The sequence below is a fragment of the Fundulus heteroclitus genome, chromosome 16 (assembly GCF_011125445.2).
Source record: "Fundulus heteroclitus isolate FHET01 chromosome 16, MU-UCD_Fhet_4.1, whole genome shotgun sequence".
In the NCBI taxonomy this organism is placed as follows: domain Eukaryota; kingdom Metazoa; phylum Chordata; class Actinopteri; order Cyprinodontiformes; family Fundulidae; genus Fundulus; species Fundulus heteroclitus.
This window is the reverse complement of record NC_046376.1, coordinates 10526459-10548005: the sequence shown is the minus strand read 5'-3', so window position 1 is coordinate 10548005 and position 21547 is coordinate 10526459. Positions and strand designations below refer to the sequence as shown.

Sequence of the window (21547 nt, the reverse complement as noted above, 5' to 3'; positions counted from 1 at the left end):
ATAATGGTGATATGCTACATGTTTGGACTTAAACTGAAGAACTCTGATTCATTTGAGCTTAAAATCGGCATACTCCTGTCTACTTTATCTCTTGATACACACTCCCCATTTTATTTTTATTCATTTCGACCTGTGTAACCAGTTCCACCTCCTGTCCTATACTGACTCCCATGAAAAAAAAAAACTGATAAATGTCAGATATTATGTAGTTTGCTTACAATCTGAAAACGATGGCCATTTTTTTTCTTTTTCCATCAATTAAGAGTGTGATCTTCCCACACAGCACTTCAATCTACACCTCAAAGAAGCTTTTGCTGAAGAGAGGGAAAGTGGAACAAAGTACACATTGATTGGTTTGGGGTTTATTTTATTTTTTCAAATGTATTCAAAATTAAACCAATTAAACTTTTAAGTTTGTTTCAAAGACCTATGTTCTCTTTTGAAATTAGTTTTGAGAAGTGCAAAAAAGAAGAAAGAAATCCCAGCAGGAACAACCATTTTACTTTAAGTCTGTTTGCATTTTCTTTTATTATCTTCCTTTAATCTTTGTTGCGTGTTAAAAAGATTCAAAGCTGTCGGATCAACAGCGTAAATTGAAGGACGCTTCATATGTATACATATATTGTGTATTTTTTTCATTATATAAGTCATCCACCAGACAAAAACCTGCTCACAGTAAAACCACTTGACTGAAGCAGCAGCAGATTAGGTGCTTGCTGCAAGGCACACAGGCAGAAAAGATTCAAGGAGGAAAGACAGGAATGTGCTTTTTCTCCGCTCCCTGACTTTGTTCTTGTGAATTTTGAAATGAAAACTAGTGGTGCACAAAAGAGGTGATATCTGTTTGAAGGATAGAGAGAGAAAAAGAGGTAGAATTTCAACCTGAGTGAAATTACAGCTGAGTTGGTTTCAGAAAGAAGATAAAAAGAGGAGGACTGAGAAGAAACAGAACCCACAATTTCCAGCCCTCATTTGGCGTGGCTGTCACCAGATCAGACACTGTCACGGGGAAATCATGTCAGTATGCAGCAAAATGGGGAACACAGTGTAGCTAGATGAAAACTGTGGTTAAAAAACCCACAATTTTTAATGCCTGATACAGAGGGAATATCCATATTATTATTAGTTTCTACTTTTTACAATATCCTGCTTCTTATAGATTTTTTGCCCTGACAGAAATGGATGGACGACTCACTTGTGTATCTATTCTGCTAAAACAGCATCATTGAAAAGCTATCAATCTAAAATTATAATTATGAGAGCATTCAAACAAACTTCTTTGTTGTCAAGTGACGTAGATCTAAATATCATGACGACTACTTGTTTTGCATTTCTGTTAACGAGACTACCTGAAACACTGGAATGCAGCAAAACTAACTAATCAAATTAAAATCTGAATATTTCAAAGAGCTATTTGGGAGGATTATTGAGAAGGCTGTTGGCCAAAAAAGGAAAAAAAAAAAAATCAGGAAGGTCTTTACCCTGCCTTCTGTGGGAATATGATATTGATATTGCATATTTCAAAGGGTGTGGGGGGTGGGGGGTGACTCCATCTGTCTTTTGAACCTTTAACACAACCTTGATCTTAAGCTTTCCTAAAATTAACACGTACTGTGAAGCAACGTAGTGCAATTCGACAGAAGTTCCCTGCAATGATCATCTAACACCTTTGTTTTGTTGACCTTGTGTCAGAGACTTGATGTAACTCTAAGGTAATGTTTGAATCCGTAGTGCTACTTGCGGTTCATGCTGCTAAAGGCTGTTTCACATATTAGTTCCATTAGCATCCATAAATCCTAGCTGAGCACACAATGCAAAGACTCGAGTAGAAGTGTGTGGTTTTTGCCCAAAGGTCTTTTGAGTGAATGTTTTCTAATAGATATGTTTGAGTTTGTGCATATATTTAAAGGGAAGAAAGTTTGTATGGGATGCAAAATATCAAATGGTGGAATTTGAGGTCAAGTGAAGCTTTTATATATGCTGCTTGAAGCTGCAACCAATGCCTCTGCCTTTACTTGCTCTCTATCTTACATAAGAACTTGACACTGTTTTTTATGATTTTGTTTTCTGTAATACAACCATAATTTAAAACTGTGTCAGACACCGTGGACAGCTTCAGCTAACAATATTCAGGGAACAGAACAGCATGTGTTAGTTTTCCTAATTAAATAAGTTAAATGCCTTTTTTTGTACAGCAACATGACTTCATCGGTATCAACTATGTATAATCACTGCATCTCCTACGGAAGACGATTAGGGCCATTCAAAAAAACAAAAATAAAAGTCTATTCAATTCTGACTTTTTTCTTAGAATTCTGACTTTAATCTCAGAATTCTGATTATAAAGTCAGAACTGAATAGACTTTTCAATTTATTATTTTTAATGGCCCTAATCCTCTTCTGTAAATTCCGTTTCAGGCTAGTATTAAAAGAATACATCCATTCTCAGTGGCCTTGGGTTTGACTGAGGCATGGTGATAATCAGCAATGTGGTAATTTAAATGAAAACAGAAGATGTGTTTCTGCTTTACAGTGTGAAACTTTGAGCAAATAAAACAAATCAGATGAGCTTCAGTGAAATTGGAGCAGGAGCGATGGTAGCGGTCAGTATCGGGTGACCCGTAGTTAATGAGATTGCTTTGGTTGGAGCTACAGGTTGTATCTGACAAGCGCTCTTGTTCTTCTCATTCAGTCCAAATCAATAGCGTATGGTGTTGCTTTCCATAATCCTACTGAAAAGGTCAGAGCCCCTCATTATTACCTGGATGTGCTTAAACCTCAATCACGGGCCCCTCTACACTCTGCAGGGACAGATCAGGCTTTGAAGACTGCTTTACAATAAGCTTCAGTCAATCTGTTCATTTAGTCCGTGCTCAGTAGAGAAAGTTAGTCAACAGAAGGTCCCAAAGCGCTTGAAGTAAAACGATAGATAACTCTGGCTGCAGAATGAAAAAAGACGTTATACCTGGAAACAGGATCCCAAAAACTGCTAACTGAACCAAAAAAAAAAAAAATTGTTAAATTGTAATGTAGAAAATAGTTATTCATAAGTGTTTGGATACTGATGTCGGAAGATTCAGACAAATCTATCTGCTCAATCTATTTGCTCTTAAGAAGCCTAATGCACAAAATCAGTTTGTCTACATGTGAGGCTAATGTCACCTGTATTCAATAAAACAAATAAAAGAGGATGTTCCAGAGCTTTGTTTTCCTAAAGCAGTGATATTTGATTAAGCAGTCAGGGATTCTGCTACCCTCTAGAAGATATTTTATCCAATATTTGTATAAAAAAATCTGACTCCAAATGCAGATTTATACTAAATTGTTTGTTTTTTTAATCGTAATTCTTCAGTTTTTTCAATCTTATTAAAGTTTAATTATATTACCTTATGAATGTTGGTGTAACTTTTAAGCACTTAGGTCAACTCATTTTTAAGTGTACTATATAAATAAAACTGACACCTACATTGACACCTACACACACTCAGGCTTTTCAATTAAATGTCCTACTAGTAACTGGAAATGAACTAAAACTTCAACAGACATGTATACCATGTATGTTTAAAGCAATGATAGGCTAAATACTCTTAGAAAGCTAGAGCTTTCTTTTGCATGTGCTGCATGGTGGCACAGCTGGCTGCATCGATCACTTGCAGCAAAAAGGTCCGAGTTTCTGCGTAGAGTTTGCATATTTTTTCAGCACATCTGTGGATGTTCTTATGTCTTTATAAATTGCCCTTAAGTAAGAGTGCTCCCCTTACTGTGTGGTTGTTTTGTGCTTTGTGTTTCTTTGTTGTCCTGTGATGCACTGGCAAAATGTCCAGGGCGGACCCTGCCTCACGCCCAATGACTGCGGGAGAAAGGCACCGGCCTCCCTGCAACCATGCAAGGTAAGCCGTTATGGATGGACTTATGTTTGAAGCAGATCTAGGAACAACAATAAAAGAACAAACCAAAAAGCTGCTCCACCATCATTGTGATACTGAAGTTTGGGATGGTGTCTGATGTTTGCAGAGGGTTTTGCTGTGCTAGATACAACAAAATTCTCATAATAATAATAAAAACAGTTTCTTCCAGCAGTCAGTCTGCAGGTTTGTCGCCTCAGGCAATTGCCTATGTTGCCTTTGCGACAAAACGGCCATGATACTCAAGGTAAACTCTTAAGAGCCTTTTGCAGCCATCAAGTAGGTGGAGTTCTGAGATTTTTATAAACACAGAGTTGATGAACCGCAGTAGCTAGACACTCCCTGACTTCAGTCTGATTAGGTGCAACTCTTCAACCCATAGTGGTGGTTAATTTGTCATTGCAGGTGCAGTTATCTTGTCCTAGATGGAGCTCTGGGAAGCAGGGAGGAGATGTGTATCTGCTCCATGTACTGAAGCGCAGGCTCCTAGGGTGCCATTTACTTTAATTGCAGAAGGCGAGAACAGTTTGCCTCACTTTTCCTGCTCTGTCATTCCCCGCTGATGGGCCTCACCGAGGGATAGCTGAGAGTACATCACTATTGGAGATGTGGGAGTAAAATAGACCATCATAAACTACAGCACCGACTTAATAGATTTATTGATCAGCCTGCCTAGGTCTGTATGATACAGTGGATTCAGCACATGAAACCCTGCTGCTCAAGGGGCTGTCCAGAGTTATGGGACCTATTTGTATTCCCAGCCAGTCGCCTTTTTCTTCATGTCATCCCTCCTTTCCAACCTGTAGACATGCGTTTTTCTTCTCTCCTCAAACTACTCCCTGCTCGACAGTTCAAAGCATCCCGAGGACTTTCAACCTGGCGATAACCAACTCCAATCAAAACTAGATTTCACACTCGCCCTCCGTCACATCACACAAATTTACACACACAATTTGAGCGCTCTCATGTTTATCTCCTTCCTTGCCTTTGCACCTGTGTTCTCTGTATCTCGTTTAATGCGGCTGTTGCCTCTGTTTTGGTCTCAGAGTGACAGCGATACTGAAGGGGCCTCGGGGAGTCTTTGCTGACTTGCAGCAGGAGGATAATGAGATTAGCGAAACCGCTGAGGCCCTATTACCAGCAGAAGACCCCCTTTAAGGTAAAACAAGGCAAGAAAGAAGGGAGGACTGATAAATCAACGCTGCTCTAATTAGCACAGTAAACCTGACTATTTCCAACAAACTGTCCGTGTGATAAACTGATGGAAACCCGTGCTTAAAATAGAAATCCATGTCATAGGTACTTATTTATTTGTGCACGTAGGGGGGCAGCTGCAGCAGCATTGACCTCCACGGCTTCACCGGTTTTTGCTGATGTTTTGAAGAGAAGAGACAGACTGTGTTTTAAGGTCTGCACAGCGGTTGCCCTCAGCAAATGTTTTCTCCATCAGCAGCTTGATCCATCCGTACAGTGTTCACATATAAACGTGAAAAATCATTCAGCCAGGGGAAAACTCACCACAGTCTTGAACTCAACACATACAGCTCCCATTCTCAGAAAAAACAAAAAACAAGTTTCACCATGGAACTGAATCTGTGCATCAGGATCCACTTGACAGCGTTTCACCTCGACACAGACAGTGGCCTGTAACAAGTGAGCAGATGCAGAACAAAACAACAACACCTTAAGATCTGAATTTAAAAATCTCTCCCGTCCACTCAATTATACAATAAACCAAACATTATTTCTTAGTTTTTTTTGCCCACTTGACTATCTTGTTGAGGTTCTGTTGTGGCAAAAAGACAAGACAAAGAGGGCAGAAGCAGCAGGAGCTGCCGCTAGAGCTGGAAAGACAAATGGAAACCATACAGCTACACAGAGACTCCCGTCAACAATCGCTGACCAGACACTGAGAACAGGGTTGCAATGAATATAACAGCGTCTCCTGAAAAGATAAAAACGATTTTAGGCCTAGACGGAGTGCAGTGAGCAGCAGCATCCTGCTGCGTTCAAATGGCAATCTGGACCTTGTGTTTTACACACCAGGATGTCTAAAGGACAGTTGATGTTCAGTATTTGAAGTCTTGAAAAGGCTATTTATTATTGCTCAACTACACTTTATTACCATTTACTTTTGGCACCTAAGAAAGATAGTTTAGATGTTTTCATCTGTGGAGATGCCCTGAGTAATTTGAATCTTAGCTGTACAGAAAACTTGTGTTAGTGGGCCTCTGGTCCCTGGGGCCCGTGGCTGGATCTGCTCTGGCACAGCAGGCTGCCGGCGGAGCCCACGGGCTCGTCCTCGCGGCTTCTGATGCTTTGGCATTGTGGGAGTTGGGGGGTTTCCTAGGGCCCATCTCTGCTCTTCCCTGGGATGGGGAGGCAGCTTTCCCTGTGTTGGCCCCTCTTGGGCACCTTTACTCTGGGGGTCCCTTCGGGCATCTGGGTTTCTGTTTCCCTTGGTGTCTGCCTCGGCGCTCTGGTGGTGGTGGTGGGGGAGTCTGTGGCTCCTCACAACCACTAATGACCATTTTTCTCAAGGATAAACCTTTCATATACTAGTACACTCTCACCAACACCTGCATGTGCTTGGATTCAGGTACTTGCAGATTCATTTCTATAGAGGAAAACCCTTATTAGCTTTAGCTGTCAGATTCATTTCATATTAATTTTATACTATATATGTTTCAGTGATGGTATCAAGGCATTGGTCGTTCATATCTGTAATACTTTATCGGTTGGTTTTGCTGTTCTTTATATATCTCTATTTGCAGGTGTAGAAGAAGACTCAAAGGATCATTGTCTCATCTATTTCTCTCCTTTTTGTTCCTCTGCTACCTTCCTATTTCAGTGTCCATTGAACATTAAATAGTCCCAGCATAAAATCGAATAAAGCTTCGTGCATATAAAAATCAGGTGGAGCACTATGGCAAAAGCAGTAAGGCTCCACTTGTGAAAGTAAAATCTGTTGGGCTCTCTTTAGCACTAAGAAAACAATTCTTACTGCTACATTGCCAGACAGGACACACACACACAAACACATTTATATGCCCTAAAAAGTTTATCCATTGTCAGTGAGGTTACATACCACACATGCTAGACATACTAATGTTAATTAAAGTGTATTGTCCATTTTTAAATAAAGAAAGAAAACACTACTTTGCTTTTATTCAGTTATGGCGTGTTGAGCATGCTCTGAACTACCCCTTTAAAAGCAGGAGAATTACAAACAAGCAGGAAAACCTGTTGAGGTAAATATCAGTGGTGGTGATCTGAACAAAACAGAATTATGGTCACAATTAAGCCTATTTTTCCATTCAGACCATCATATGTGGAAATGTATTTCTTTGTCATCTTCGTGAATGGGGAAAAAAATTGTCCAAAAACTACACTATATTAACCTTCTCTATTTTGACATCATCAGGACATTAATGAGAGCAAGAGAGAGACAGAGAGAGACACTGTGATATACTGGTGACCTGTCCAGGGAGTACCCCGCCTCTCACCCACTGACCACTGCAGATAGGCACCATTTCTAACACATATTTCCAACTCCCACAAAAAAAGCACTGAGCACGACTGGAACACTTGTCATATAATCTCATGTTGATCAAGGCAAAGCAGGACGACTTATTCTGAATTTTTGGTCCATTCTTGATTAACTGGGAGATTAACTGAAATAAAAACTAAACATGCTAACCTTAGCATAGCGCTTCGCCTCTGGATGAAAACATGGCTCACTAAAGCAAATGTCCTTTTAAATAATAACGCGATCATTCTCTCTGCATGCTGGGATAATTTGCATTACTTCACCTTGAAATGCGGTTCTGATGCAGTTTCAGGCTGCTTTATATAACCTGTCAAAGTTTTCAGATCATTTCCAGAAAACGTAACAGAGTTGGACTTACTGAAGAGAAGTTGTGAGCTCCACAGGGCTCGCCTCTGTATTTGCAGGACAGAAGCATTTCATCCAGCTGGTGGCTCAGTCTGTCCATAAACTCCAGGTTGGTTCCCTCAAAGTTTCTGGGCGGCAGAAAGAGCCTGAAGTCTGAGAGTTTTCTGAACCAGGGCAAACGGTCCTCCTGCATCAAGTCCAGAACCATAGGTCTCACTGTCCGGTTAGCAAGCAGCAAGCCAAGCCAGTGGCCAGCGAAGTACAGGTCGCTCTTTGTAAGTTTGTTCAGGCGAATTGGGTTATTGTTGCAGATGGTAACAGCGGGGAAGGCGAGTTCTTTGGCCCATTCAGTGTGGACCCGTGTGTACGTGGGAAAGGAGAGCCAGTGAAGCAGGCGGTTGGAGGACCAGGATAACAGCAACCCGAGGGAGGTGCACAGGGCCAGCAGCCAGAAGGCCCGACGGCCAACGGAGCCACCGGGGACACAAACATGCCGCAGGCCATGCAGACGTGTCCTTGATAACAGAGTGGATGTGACCTGAGCCAAAGTTGGTTTCATGTGACGTCGCCTGCGAGGCTTTCTGATCATGGCTGGGGATCCCCTCCGGAGACAGTGCCCTTGCAGGGCCATTGCTGCCCACAGCGCTCCTACAACCGCAGGAGAGGCTTCATTTCCTAGCCAGGCCTCAGGGGCTGGGGCCAACATGTAGCTCCAGGAGAAATCCTCTACTGTAATCCACACATGGATACAAATTTGGCCGTATGACCCTTATTTATCCGCGCGCTCACAGCCACAATGATGCTGCATGCACATCGAAAAGCCCCTTTCAATTAACGCCTTGTGGTTTAAAGTTGTCCCCTCATCACTCAGCAGCAGCAGCAGCAGCAGCAGCAGCTACTTGTTGGTCCTCTTTTCTACTTTCAGTTGGAAAATTGCTTCAATCATTCAACTCAGCAGGGAAAGAAGAGACAAATCAGAGAGGCAAATGTGCTCTAAGCAAGGTGTCTTCTACATGAGCGCGTCCAGCATCCATGGCAGTTAGTGTGACAGTGAACAAGAGATGATGAGACAGAGAGAGCAAAGGAAAAAAATAAGAGGAAGAGGAAGAGACAGGAAGGGAAGGGAGCAGAATGCAAAATACCGAAGGATAAGCAGTGAGGAGAGAAACGAATGTAGGAAGGGAAGATAATTAAAATAATGAGATGACAGGGATGAGGGATGGGTTGGTGTGGTCTGTTGTAGCAGAGCTTCCCTTGTTCCAGCCTGCCCCTTTTTTGGAGTTCTAGCTTTGTGCTTCAAAGCTCATCGGGCTCACAGAGGTGTACATCCAGAGATCATTATCAGTCTTTTCCTGCAATCAGTACAAGCTTTAATTCATGAAAGGTATTCAGGGCTAATTTGTTTTCGGTTCCACTGTGCATTCTCACTTTAGATGCTCTGACTCTTCTCGCGCTCAGCTTTGGGCGGTCTTATTAGATTCTTCAGGGATCTGCCAAGTAGTTTTGGATCTGCTTCTCAGCCCCACAGTCGCAGTTGGAAACACACAGCACGCTTTAATGATTAAAACACGGCATTCATGCATATTCACGGACATGCACAGAGCTTTTCTACGGGAAATCAGAGCTGGGCTAATCCACTCAGTGACACTCTGATCTCAGCATCTCTCACCGCCTTTGCTCCGTCTCCTGCTCCTCTCTTTTCGTCCCTAGTTTTTCTCCGCGACTTACAGAGAGCATCTCTCATCTTAGTATTCCTGTCATGTCCTTGCTCCTTTCTAAAAATACTCTCTCCAAATCAAATCTATCAACTTGCCCTCACGCTCCTCCTCCTCTTCTGCTATATCAGTCAAGCCCTTGGTCAGGATCACTCTCCTCCTCCTTTTATTCTTCTTCTTTTCCACTTTGTGCACACGCTCCGGCTTCTCTCTCCGTTAGGAAAGGCTTCTCTGTGCGCTTTCCTCCCCTCTTAGTCCTTGTCTGATTGTGCCAGCGTTCTCCTTCTCCCTGCTCTGAATGACTTCTCTCTCCTCTGTGATCGCTCTGTTTATCCCGCCTCCCTCTCTCTCGTGTGGTTTCCTCCAGTTTACAGGCGGCTCTTCCTCCCCGTGTCACCTCTTCTCCTCTTCCTGCGCCACTGCTCTGTCCACGCAGCCGGTGAGTCTGTCACTGATGAGAGCGCCTGTCTCTCTCCGCGCTAACTTGTGCAGTCCTTCGCCCCCCTCTGTTTGCCTGCCGCTGCTGCTAAGCAGCCATAGAACGGTGAGAGGCAGACGTTTGCATCCAGTGCACACCAATTACAATATTTCATCAGCTTTCAGTCTTCACCAAATTTTTCTCTTCTTCCTTTTTCCAAGCGTGAAAGTTGAAAATATATGTAGGAACATGTTTTTAAAAGCTACACATACAATTTAAGAAGTCTAATTTGAAGCTGCTGCTCCTCTGCATCAACTATGAGTCAGTTAGGGTGGTTCAACAAGCTCATAAGGATGCCTCATGAGGGGTTTAAAGGCAGATTCCAAAGACAGGAGCCCACTGGACAGACCCAGAACGGGCTGACCAGTGTCATAGGGAGGGCAGTCTGGGTTTCCACCCTTTGACCCACTTTTGGGTCATGGGGATAAAGCTGAAGACAATGGATGGATGGACAAAGTAAGGGAGAACCTGACTTTGAGAGAAGATACAGGATTGAAGGTGACCAATTAACAAAAATGTTGACTGTCCATCTCATCTGCGTTAGCAGCAATCCACCTGAAATAATTACATATATGTTGCTACTTCTGGCTCAATGACTATTTTTGTATTACTTTTAAACCTTTTTTTGATACAGGTAGTCTCGTTAAGACAAGAGTTCCGACTTACAAGAGAGACCCGTATGAGCAGGTACACCTCGGACCTGACCAAGTCCTGCACTTTAAACGTCCAGGATTGGCCCGTGCCCAAACTGGGACTGGAAATGTTTTGTTTCCTTCATCAATGGACTGAATTAATGTTGGACTTTTCTAGTCACACTGACAACTCAAACAGCCATGTTCACCCAACAGCACTCACTAATGCACATGCCTACAGTATATGCTTACCATGGGCACCATGGAGTTAAGTGCTTTGCTGGATGGAAGTTACCAGAAGAACTGACAATGTTTATTTGTTGTTGTTTTGTTGCTTTTTAAATAAGGCACTCAAGTATTTATTTCTCAAAGGTAAGTGGTGTACTCGGCTCATAAGGAACAGAGTAAAACTTGATCTCTGGAGCTACCACAGAAATAATCAGATTAAACAAACAGTGAAATTGTTACTTTGCCTTGTTTTTAACTGTTTTGTAAATGATTACTGGGGCCCGGAATATTTTCTTTTTTTAAGATAACTTTGTACACTTTAGCCTGGTTTAGTATTTCAGGGTTAAATTTTTTTTTTTTAAAGTCAATTCTATACCTTTTATATACAGCACTTTGAATCATCTTGTTACTGAAAAGTGCTATATAAACTTGTCTTGCCTTTTAAATCAAGTAGAGCAAACTGTGTCGTCAATTTTTTTGTGCCATTTCTTAAATACGCTGCAACTGCAATTTAATTTAAATATTTTTTCATTACCAGAAGTTTTTATGTTCTGTTTACTTTTACCTGAAGATATTTTTTTCATAAACTGTAAATCTACTTATTTGCAAATATGAGATGGTAAAATCAGAGAAGTAACTCTCATTAGGAGGATGAAAAATTACATGTATGAATGGTGAGGACTAAAGATTATATAAGCAATGATAATGGAAAATTAAATTCAAGGATCTCACTTAGTTGCTTAAGCTTATGAAAATACCTATCTTCAAAATATTACATGATCAATTAAGATTACATTAAAAGACGTAATATGCTGCAAATTCTGTTTCATGTTTTAAATTAGTTAGCTTAAAAATAAAAACATCAAATAAAAGAAAAGAGTTGTGACTTGTGGATTGAGCTATTATTTGCTGAGAACAAGTTCAGAAAAACAGAAACACAAAGCCACAAAACTTTCAGTAGTGCACTTCATCGGTCTAATTTTTTTTCAAAGTCTGCAATATCTATTACTGACACACACAGAGTCCACTTCTGGCTGCAGCCACACTGAAAAATCTCTTCAGCCTTATTTCAAGGTTATCTTAGTTTTATTTTTATATAATATTGATCACTAACTTTATTCTCTTCAGATTCCTCCAGGCAATTCTCCCCAACCCCAAACCATGTGCATAGATGTTCTGGAGTGGAGGCAGTGTTAGATTCACTCTTTCATCATGTCACATTTTGTAGCAAACTGTAGTTTATTGTTTAAAACCTACTGTAATTTAGTTAGAGTCATAGAAACAATAATAATATAGCTGACTGCAATTTTTTTTAGGAGAGAATAATAATTAGCCCTGTCGAAAACAGTAAAATATATATTATATTTTAGCTCTAACAGTGAATGCACTGCAAAAGCCTTCTTGAATTTAAATGTTTTTATCCTTATATCAAAGGAAGTCAGCTTTGGGAGGCCTAAAGCACTCCCCAAAACTTTCACAAGCAATTGAAACTTTAGTATTACAATGGTTTAGCCTTTTAGTCTTTAGTTTTTATTTCAAATATATACAAATATACATTTCCAAGGTATACACAAGTCACTTAAAACAATTTTTCACCTAAAACAAAAGAATAGGCTGAAACACCCAGTTTGTTAATGGCCATCCAATAACAAACCAAGAATGAAGAAGAATATCTTCACTAGAAAGAAAATTTCCCAAATATTTAATGAAATTATAATCCTTCAATTGTAATACATTTAGCTAGAATCATATGCATTTATTTAGCAAATGTTATACTGATTCATTTTAACATGGCTTTTAAAATGTAACTTGGAGTCTAAAATTATTCCTAAATATTGTTTCCTTTTTTACTTGTTCTATCATTCCCAGTTAATCTGAACTTGCAAGGACTCTATTTCTTAATTGACAAGCAAATATACTTTGTTTTGTTTCTACTCTTGGTTAAAAAGGAGTCATTAAGCAAAGCTGAAAGTAGCCAAAGTTTGAAACTTCTAGAAACTATCATGAAGGGTCATTTACCACAGAAATCTGACATTGCTGTCAGTACGCAGGGTCAAAGTGATTTCAAGCATTTACCATACCAGTATGATGAATTGTTCTCCACAAGGAATCAGGCAAAATTTGGTGTTAATCTGACAATGCATCAGTGATATTAAGCTGTTTGAAATATTATAGGATCCACAGTTGATTCAAATAGTAATCCAATTGAACTGTTTCAAGATTGATGAAGACCCTTCATGTGGAGCAAATCAGGTCATGCATGTGTCATTTAGAGCCAACCATATGCAAAGGCTGTGATGTAAAAGTTAGCCACTTTGCCCTGCCACATGTCACTGTTCACAGTAGCAGAACAAGTAACATCCTGTTCTAAGTGCCAGGCACCAAAGTTATGTCAGCCAATGACCATGGGAATATGTTGAATGCAGGTCTGTGATTGCTTTTGTGAAATTTGCCCTGAAGTCAGTCAGTAATTGTACGCTGACGACACCGTCATTCACATCTCTGGTAAAAGCTGTGCTGCAGTCAGTGCAAAGCAGCACGGGAGCTTACAGAAAATATCAGCTTTGTTTAATGACCGTGTCAAAGGTTTATGTGGTAAGTGACCCTTAATGACAGTTTGTAGAAGTTTCAAACTTTGGCTACTTTCAGAAGCAGGCAAATTCAACTCAAACCTGATCTTGTTGGCTGTATGTGACCCATATTCGGCTTTTTCATAGCAGTGTGAACGGCTCAATTCCAAAGGATACGTATAGGATATGTGATACACAGGATAAGTGTAAGCAGTCTGAATGGTCGATTTGGGGTCTTAAACCGTTCAGTCAGAAGGACTTTAGACCTGTATGTAAACAACATGCTAGCGGCTGCAGACGTCGTGAAATTCTTTGTTTTTGACACTCTGCAGGATGATAAACGCTGTAAAGAAAATGGGAGGCTGATCTGGATTGTAACAAATGTTGGCTGTCTCATTTTTATTAATGCACTGGATGCATTGATATACTACACAACAGTAACATCACTTTTTTGCTTGTTATGCAATGTGGCTGATTAATTTTTAGCTGATCAACTGAAAAACAGTTTTAAGGCTTTGTAACAAAGATAAATGTTAGGTAGCTCTACAGTACATATACAGATGTGTGTGTGTGTGTGTGTGTGTGTGTGTGTGTGTGTGTGTGTGTGTGTGTGTGTGTGTGTGTGTAGAATATTTTTTTCTAAGTTGGATCTAAAAGTTGTGTTGGTAACCATAACTATTTTCGGTTGCTCTGATTGGGAAAGCGGTCTATGTACGATCATCATTTGTTTTCCTGATTGCAAACTTTGTGAGGCTTGTGTACAATCTTTTATCCACTTTTACTAATATATCTAACTCTTTAGTGGTTTACTGTTAGTGAAGCTTATATTTTAGTTATTGGAACACGGGTTAGTGAAGCTAACTTTTTTATTAGCTGTGCCCACCACTGCATGTTCCTAACTCTGACATGTTAAGTTATTTAAAATTCCATAATTAAAGGGAAGTTAAAATGAGTTGTAAGAAAAGTTATGAAGTATGAGCAATGGACGGTTCAATTTAAAGACGCCTAGTCATGTATTTTGACCAAAGTAAAAAAAAAAAAACACTACATGAAGCATATATGAACTTTGCTGTGCCCTCTGCTGGCAGTACTATGGGACTACCAGAAAGCAAGATGGCAACAGCTGACACAGCTACTGTCAGAGACAGTAGACTGTTCTGCAATGCCTCGCAGTAGAGTGGCTTAGGGTTACCCAACTTCTTTCTTTTTGCACCGACATGGCTTCTACTGGTCTTTGATTACTAATGAATAGAGCAAAAACAAAATGCCAAACACAAATGAAACATAAGTCAACAGGGCATGGTGATTTAATCAGAGAACCTTTGTATGCAACCTGAGTGAGCTACTGGTGAAGAAATCCGTAACGTCATACCACGTAAATAGGCCTTTCAGAGAATTAAACAGAGTGAAAACGCGCAGGAAGTTAGACTGCAACAGAATCCATATCAGTTAAGTTCTGCCTATGATTAATATCTTCATTTTAATCAAAAAAAAAGTTGAGTAGGTCCTCCGGATGGGTTCTTTGTCAAAATGTTTTATCTCTTCACCAACAGATCTCTTCAGTCAGGAGAATTTCAGGTAAACTCAGTCTTAAAAACAGCACCTTTTGTCTGACAGAGAACCCGTCCAGAGGACCTACTCAGTTCTTTTGAGTTTTCCACCTGTACTACTTGGAGGCATCAGGACAATATTTTTCATTTCAATATTTTGTACAACAATGGATGGACTTGTGAAACATAGTAAACACTCATTTAATTACATGCATTTAAGAGCACAAAAGGCTGTAATATACAAAGTCCCAAAAAAAGTATAGACAGCTTTCCTTATTCATGACAAAAAGGTAAACTTTGGACACTACTTTTAAACTTCAAAAATAGTTAAATACTACAAAAGAGAAAGAAAAAGAAAACAGGTAATTTTTATTTTCGGTCCTAAAGGTTTTCAATGACACCCACACTTAAACATTTAAATATTTCTCATTAAACCTACTTTAAGCATAACTGTCCTCAGTTTTAACCTTGCCTACAAATACCACACTCACCAGCAAGCAATAGTCATTCATGACAGATAAGGTAAATTAAAGCCATCTATATAAATCAACAAAAAGCTTTAAAGCAAGCTCAGTGAACTGTAAGAGCTCTTGATCATTCAAGGCTGCGATGCATTGCATTGACAAATTTGAGGTATCGCTCATTAGCATTCAGTGGTATTCTGCCTATTACTGAGAGCATTTCATCTTCCAGTGTGATGTGAAATATATTTTAATTTCCTTTTTTTATTTCTTAATTAAACATCCTCAGCTCTTCTATCTTTATATTTCGTCAGAGTCTGCAGTTTGTTACAGCTCTGAGACATTTTAACATTGTTATTTAGTTTTATTATAATTTGTGCCAAGTCTTTGTTCACAGCATTATCCAAAACAGCAGAGATTAAAGGTCAAACCTGCTGGAACAAAAAAAGCTAAATGTGCAGTTCTGACATTATTTTCACATAAACTTACATTGCTCCAAAATATCTAGGAACAGGTGTTCTGCAACAATGCTTAACTCTCTGTAATCCCATTGCTGAATATAAATATCTGAAATATAATTTGTGCTCCGCCCCCATGAAAACCTTCCACATCGTTTAAAGAAACCTTTCATGAACCTTACAGCTTTTTTCAAAAAGAAATTACCATAAAAATCCCAAATGATTGCACGCTTACATGCACATATATGGAGTCATACCCAAAGAGCTCAACCGCAACTTTGAGAATAGCAAAATACGTTCATGCATAATTCACATCAGGTCAAAGCACAAAACAGAAAAGCAGAATCGGGTTGTGTAATGCTTGCACATACTATTAATTCTTCAAGCAATTACTATGTGGACTGCTACTGCCTACAGCGAGATTCAGAGGCATCCTTCCAGAGCCTGGATCCACAGGCCGAATAATTAGCTTAAATCCATAAAGACGGTTTCTCAGTCCAACTAAGCAGCTAGTGTAAAGAACACCTCAAAGCCTGAACGTATTCAATTTGCAATCCTTAAGCATGTGGGAAATCACAGATTAATTAGGGATACAGCCAACCCAAGTGTCAGATACATTACACAGCTCCCTCTAACCGCAGAGCCATGGCATTTATATTCATCTACGCTTCCTTCTGCGATGCTCTCCGAGATCAAACACATTTCTGTAAACTGCTTGTGAGAGAGATATAAACCTCAATCAAACATTAATAGAGTAATGTTAATGAGGTGGAGAATGTATGGGGGAATGCTGGGTTAAAAATACTGAACTGAACAATGGTGGCGGTGAAAAACCTCTGTGTGCGAGGAAGGCAGAATTTGTAGATGATTAATAAAGATACAAGTTTCATGCTGGCCTCGGTGAACGCTCAGGTGAGCCTGACTCAGTGGAAATCGTATGAAAAATGAGGGAGGTGAATAAAACAGTAGATCTCTTGACAATCTTCCATAAATCAAACTTGTTCTAAGAGTAATGTTATGTTAGGCAAATCACAGACATCCATTGTTTTATTTCCTGCTTCATTATCTTTTGAAAAATAAAAGTTATGACTGATATCAGACAAAGCTCACAATTAGTGCTAACTTCAAAATCTATCATCCATGTGGATCTTGGTAAATAAACAAGCAATGCAGCTCCAGAATGATAAAGCCAAAAGGCTAATAACAGCTACTGATGTACCTGTAACACGGAGCTATTGTGACTCACAGAGCCAACATAAGAAGCCTTTTTTGTAATATGACAATGGGGGGTTTTGTTCGAGCTTGTCCTATCATCTTCCAGTCACTGCCGCAGATAATAACATGTTGAGCTTGGTGAGCCTTTGTCACCAGAACATTGCTGTCATTAACAAATTATGTATGGGTGGATTCATCAAAGTACTTTTAACATTTCTTTTTTGAACACTGGAAAAAAAAAAACGGCTTCAGCACTGATCAGTGTTGTCATATTTATCATTAAACTGATCTGGGCGCTTTGCATTAACTTAAAGAATGTCTTTGATGTAGCTGATGTAAGCATAACTGTCCTGCTGCATTTTCCTCCAGTAGATGATGGTGTCCTTGGTCTGTTTTTTTGATGCTCCAACAGTAATCCAGACGCATCGTGTTGAACAATTTCTATATTAAATCTTTACAAGTTTACAGTGTAAGCCTAGAAGCCCTCCATCCAGAGTTTCTTCTTTAAATAAGGAATTGTGTTTGTATTAAATTTAAAACCCTCAGAAGTGTTCCTTTCCCTGTTGAGGGCAATGCAGTGTTTCTGGATGTGATAGTGCTGCAGACATCAGGCTAGTTTACTCAAAAGAAGAAAAAAAATCCAAACGGTCTTGACTAACAAGCTCAGCTGGATTATCAAGCTTTTTTTTTTTGACATGCACTATTAAGCAAAGCTGAAGAAATGTGATATATAGTTCCATTAGAAATGTGTTTACTCTCACTGTGGCTCACGTCTTGTCTGCACTAGGATTGAGTATCTCTGATTGTAGCAGTCACCATAAACAACGATCTGATGCATTCAAAATACATGAGCATTAAGAAATTCAATTCACCACTAAGCCGTGACCCAGTTTGATGCAGTACGTTTTCATTTAATTGAATATGATACACTTGACTCAAACCGATGTAGTAAATTTGTAAAAGGCAGAGTGAAAGATGACTTGCAAATTATGGGGGGAAACCATAAAATGTTTAAGTTCTAGTTTGTTAACCCCTGCAGAGCAGCCTTCATTATTCTTCCCATCTGACCAAAACAATACATGTGTTTTTCTTCCATCAGGAAGCCTCTCTCAGGTTACAATGACCAATAAAAGCAAACCATTACATGGAAGTTCTGTCTAATGCAAGGGGAAATGGAAAAGCCATGTGGAGGACAGCTACATTGCTTAATAAATCCTAATGCAAGCACTGATGTTAGATTTGAACTCACAGTTGCAGGGAAAACAACATCTGAACCCAAACTAGTGGCCACAATATTCTACGACTTTTGTTTCCTCTATTAAAAAGGAACTATCTTCACAGTTTACATCTGACAGAACAAATCCCAAAATTATAATTACTTCTAATGTTTCTGATCATTTTGAAATTGTGGAGGTCAATTCAGGCACAGTTCTAAAAGCAATATGTGATTTAAACAGTTCAACTACCAAAGATGTATACAATTTGGATTCTACTTTATTGAAACTGCACAGTAATATCTTGGTGGGTCCCTTGACTCACATTACCAGTAAAGCCATTAGAACAGGTCAATTTCCTGAGTTTTGTAAAAAGAGACTTTGGTGAAAAGCATTTTTAAAACGGGGAACACTATAGACGTGCCCAACTATCGTCCGATAAGTCTTGTGCCTCTTGTGTCTAAAGTACTGGAAAAACTAGAACAAGTTTTAAATTTATAGTAAGCAAAAATCTGTTACACCCTCTTCAATTCTAATTTCGAAATATCCATTCAACAGAAACAGCAACGTGCCTGTTTTTAGAACAAGTTAAACAATCTCTTGATAATGGCAACATTGTTAGTGCACCACGATTTAAAAAAAGACATTTGACACTGTGTAAAAGTCTAAACATTGAGCACAGAAAATAAATGATCTAAGAATCTGGTTTAGCAGATTCACAAACGTTTGACCAATTTTGAAAAGTCTAAACATTGGTGAAAGTTAACCATCCTGGTTACAATGATAATTCCTTTAATGTCTAAGCATTACATTGTAATAAAAGGTGTTTTTGATTGATTAATCAAAAGAGCATCTGGAGGGACTAAACTAATAAAAATGGCAAAAGAATGTGGCATCAGTTCGGGTTCATGTGGAAAACACTCCTTTTTGCATATTGCCTAAGGCAGTAAACCTTGGCACCGTTAGCAAGAAACCCTTTTGCTTTCATGGTGAAGTTCTGAATACTCAAACAGCGAATAACAAGAGACATGCAATGCAAGGTTACTTGTCTACATCACAGTTACCTGATCTGTCAAGACAGGAGGTGAAGTGCATCCAAAGAAATTATACGAAAAAGCCTTTGCAGGTAAGAACTAAACATTTTACTTGGTTGGAGATGCCTAGATGAGATGTAGTTTTTATCCGTCAGACTTAGAGGGGAAACCCATTCACTGAGCTAACGAGAAACCACTGGAAACTGTCATGCACATACTTATTCCATGAGTTATTTTAATAACACCCAGTGAATGGAGATATTTATAGTTCGTACTGCAGCTGATCTCAGCAATTCCCTGAGCACATAGCCCCTACATAGCTTTGGAGGAGTGGCTGTTTACTTTAGACTGAATAGCAATAAATCGCAAAAAGCTTTAAGCATCACTATGGAGAATCAAATGATAACATTAAAAAGACAAACTAACTTAATGTAAGACTGGAAACCTGACTAAAATTTTACCTAACAAAGGTTTTTTTTTTGGTGGTAAGAAGGATGTTTCTCTTCAGATAACGTATAGATAAAAGGAACCCCCATTAAAAAATGTCAAATGACACTTGGGAAAAAAAAACAAACATATATACAGATTATCTATTGATGAACAGAAATGTTTGGAGAAGTGGAGAAGAGAGTATAAAAAGCATACACAAAAGTTCATGGTTCATCAAAATTCCTGCCCTCAAGGTAGCAGAGAAAAAGATCTCCCTCCAGATCCTGCAGAGATTTAAACTTATAGGTGAGCGGGATGTACTGCGGCAAAAGCAGTGAGACAGGAAACATTATCCCTGTTTTGGGGGGTTTTAGTACTAAACAAAAAAAAAAAATCATGAGGTAGTGCATTCTGTTCCTAGAGTCTGATGGTACATTATGCCTCAAAGGGGATGGTAAGGAAAAGATTTACACACTTAAAAGAACAGTCATAATCTCTTCTCAAAGTTAAAAGGCAGGTTTACATAACAGGTCTAGAGACATGAAGGCACTGGAATCATCCATCCATAAATGCTTATCCTTGAAGGTGCTGGTGCCGTTCTCCAGCAGTCGTAGGGCGAGAGGCGGGGTACACCCAGGATACCAGAGACTTTGAAATCAGTTAACAGGGAATCATTGAGAAACTAGATGATGCATTTGGAGAAGGAAGCTTAGAAACGGTTTTAGACTCAATATAAAATATGTAAAACCTACGATGTGGAAAAACCTACCACTGCAAATTAGACACGCCTCTTCTCTCTATCTGTTTTTAAATCGGTTTTTAAAACTCATTTATTTGCTTTGGTTTTTGACACCTGTTTTGTCTGTTTTGTATGTATTCTACAATTTCTCTTAGTTGAGCTGTATGTTTATTAGTTAATACATCCTTGTATTAACTTTAAACTTTGGTCCTCTCCGGTGTTTTAGAAATAAATTTGGTTTTAAAAAATACATGCACATTAAAAATAACATCCAAACTATAAGGCAGCATTCATAAGGATTAGTTGTTACCAAATCACTTAGCAATTGATTCATTGAATAATGTTATTCTGTCTATTGCTAGTATATTAGGCCACAAAGCTTCTGTGACAATGCTGTGAAGTATTTAATTCTAGACGAGGTATGTGCAGGTCTTTTCTGAGACCAAGTAAAATAATCATATTACCTATTTTTAAATCCAGAAATGGGTTATATAAGTGGTAAAAAAAAAATTATATCATATTAATGATATAATTCCCTGGATGGCTTCCAAACAGATTAACTGAAATCACCAAACTGTGAGCCAAATAAACCTCACCATAATAAATTCAAGCACTCCAACAGTGCTTTCAGTGGACTATGGTGCCTGTTGACTGAAAAAGTCAAAAGGAAACTAATACATGATAAGATCTGTGTCAAAACACAAAGATTAAAGTGAGCTATAAAAGGAATTTACAAGTTGTGTTACTACAAAAGAAGAGTTATTTTAGTATAGAAAAGCAGTCCCATAGAACTAATGGAACCAACCGAAGATGCGTATTAACTTTTATGCCTTTAGAAATCACAATATCCGTTAGTTGACTAGCAATTTATATTACATTTGTTGACCATAGATGAGCTTCTGAATGCTTTTGCTGTCAAAGGTAATAATTCAAATTGCGGAAAAAAGGGCAATTACATTATAAACTAAAAAGTGCTGCATTGTTTATGCAGTTGGATTCCCATCTCTGTGATGATACCATCAGC

The 21547-nt window shown here is 39.1% G+C and overlaps 1 protein-coding gene across 3 annotated transcripts in view; it reads right to left on the bottom strand.

Moving 5' to 3' along the window:
• asic2 (acid-sensing (proton-gated) ion channel 2) overlaps positions 1 to 21547 on the bottom strand; it is a 516811-nt gene that overhangs the window by 166107 nt on the left and 329157 nt on the right. The window contains exon 1 of one of the 3 annotated variants that reach the window (XM_012851411.3): positions 7814 to 10027. The exons of the other annotated variants lie outside the window; for them this stretch is intronic. Coding sequence (XP_012706865.2) covers positions 7814 to 8506 — 693 coding nt within the window. The 5' untranslated portion in view covers positions 8507 to 10027. Of the gene's footprint in view, positions 1 to 7813; positions 10028 to 21547 lie in introns of those variants that run through there. 3 annotated transcript variants of the gene reach the window in all.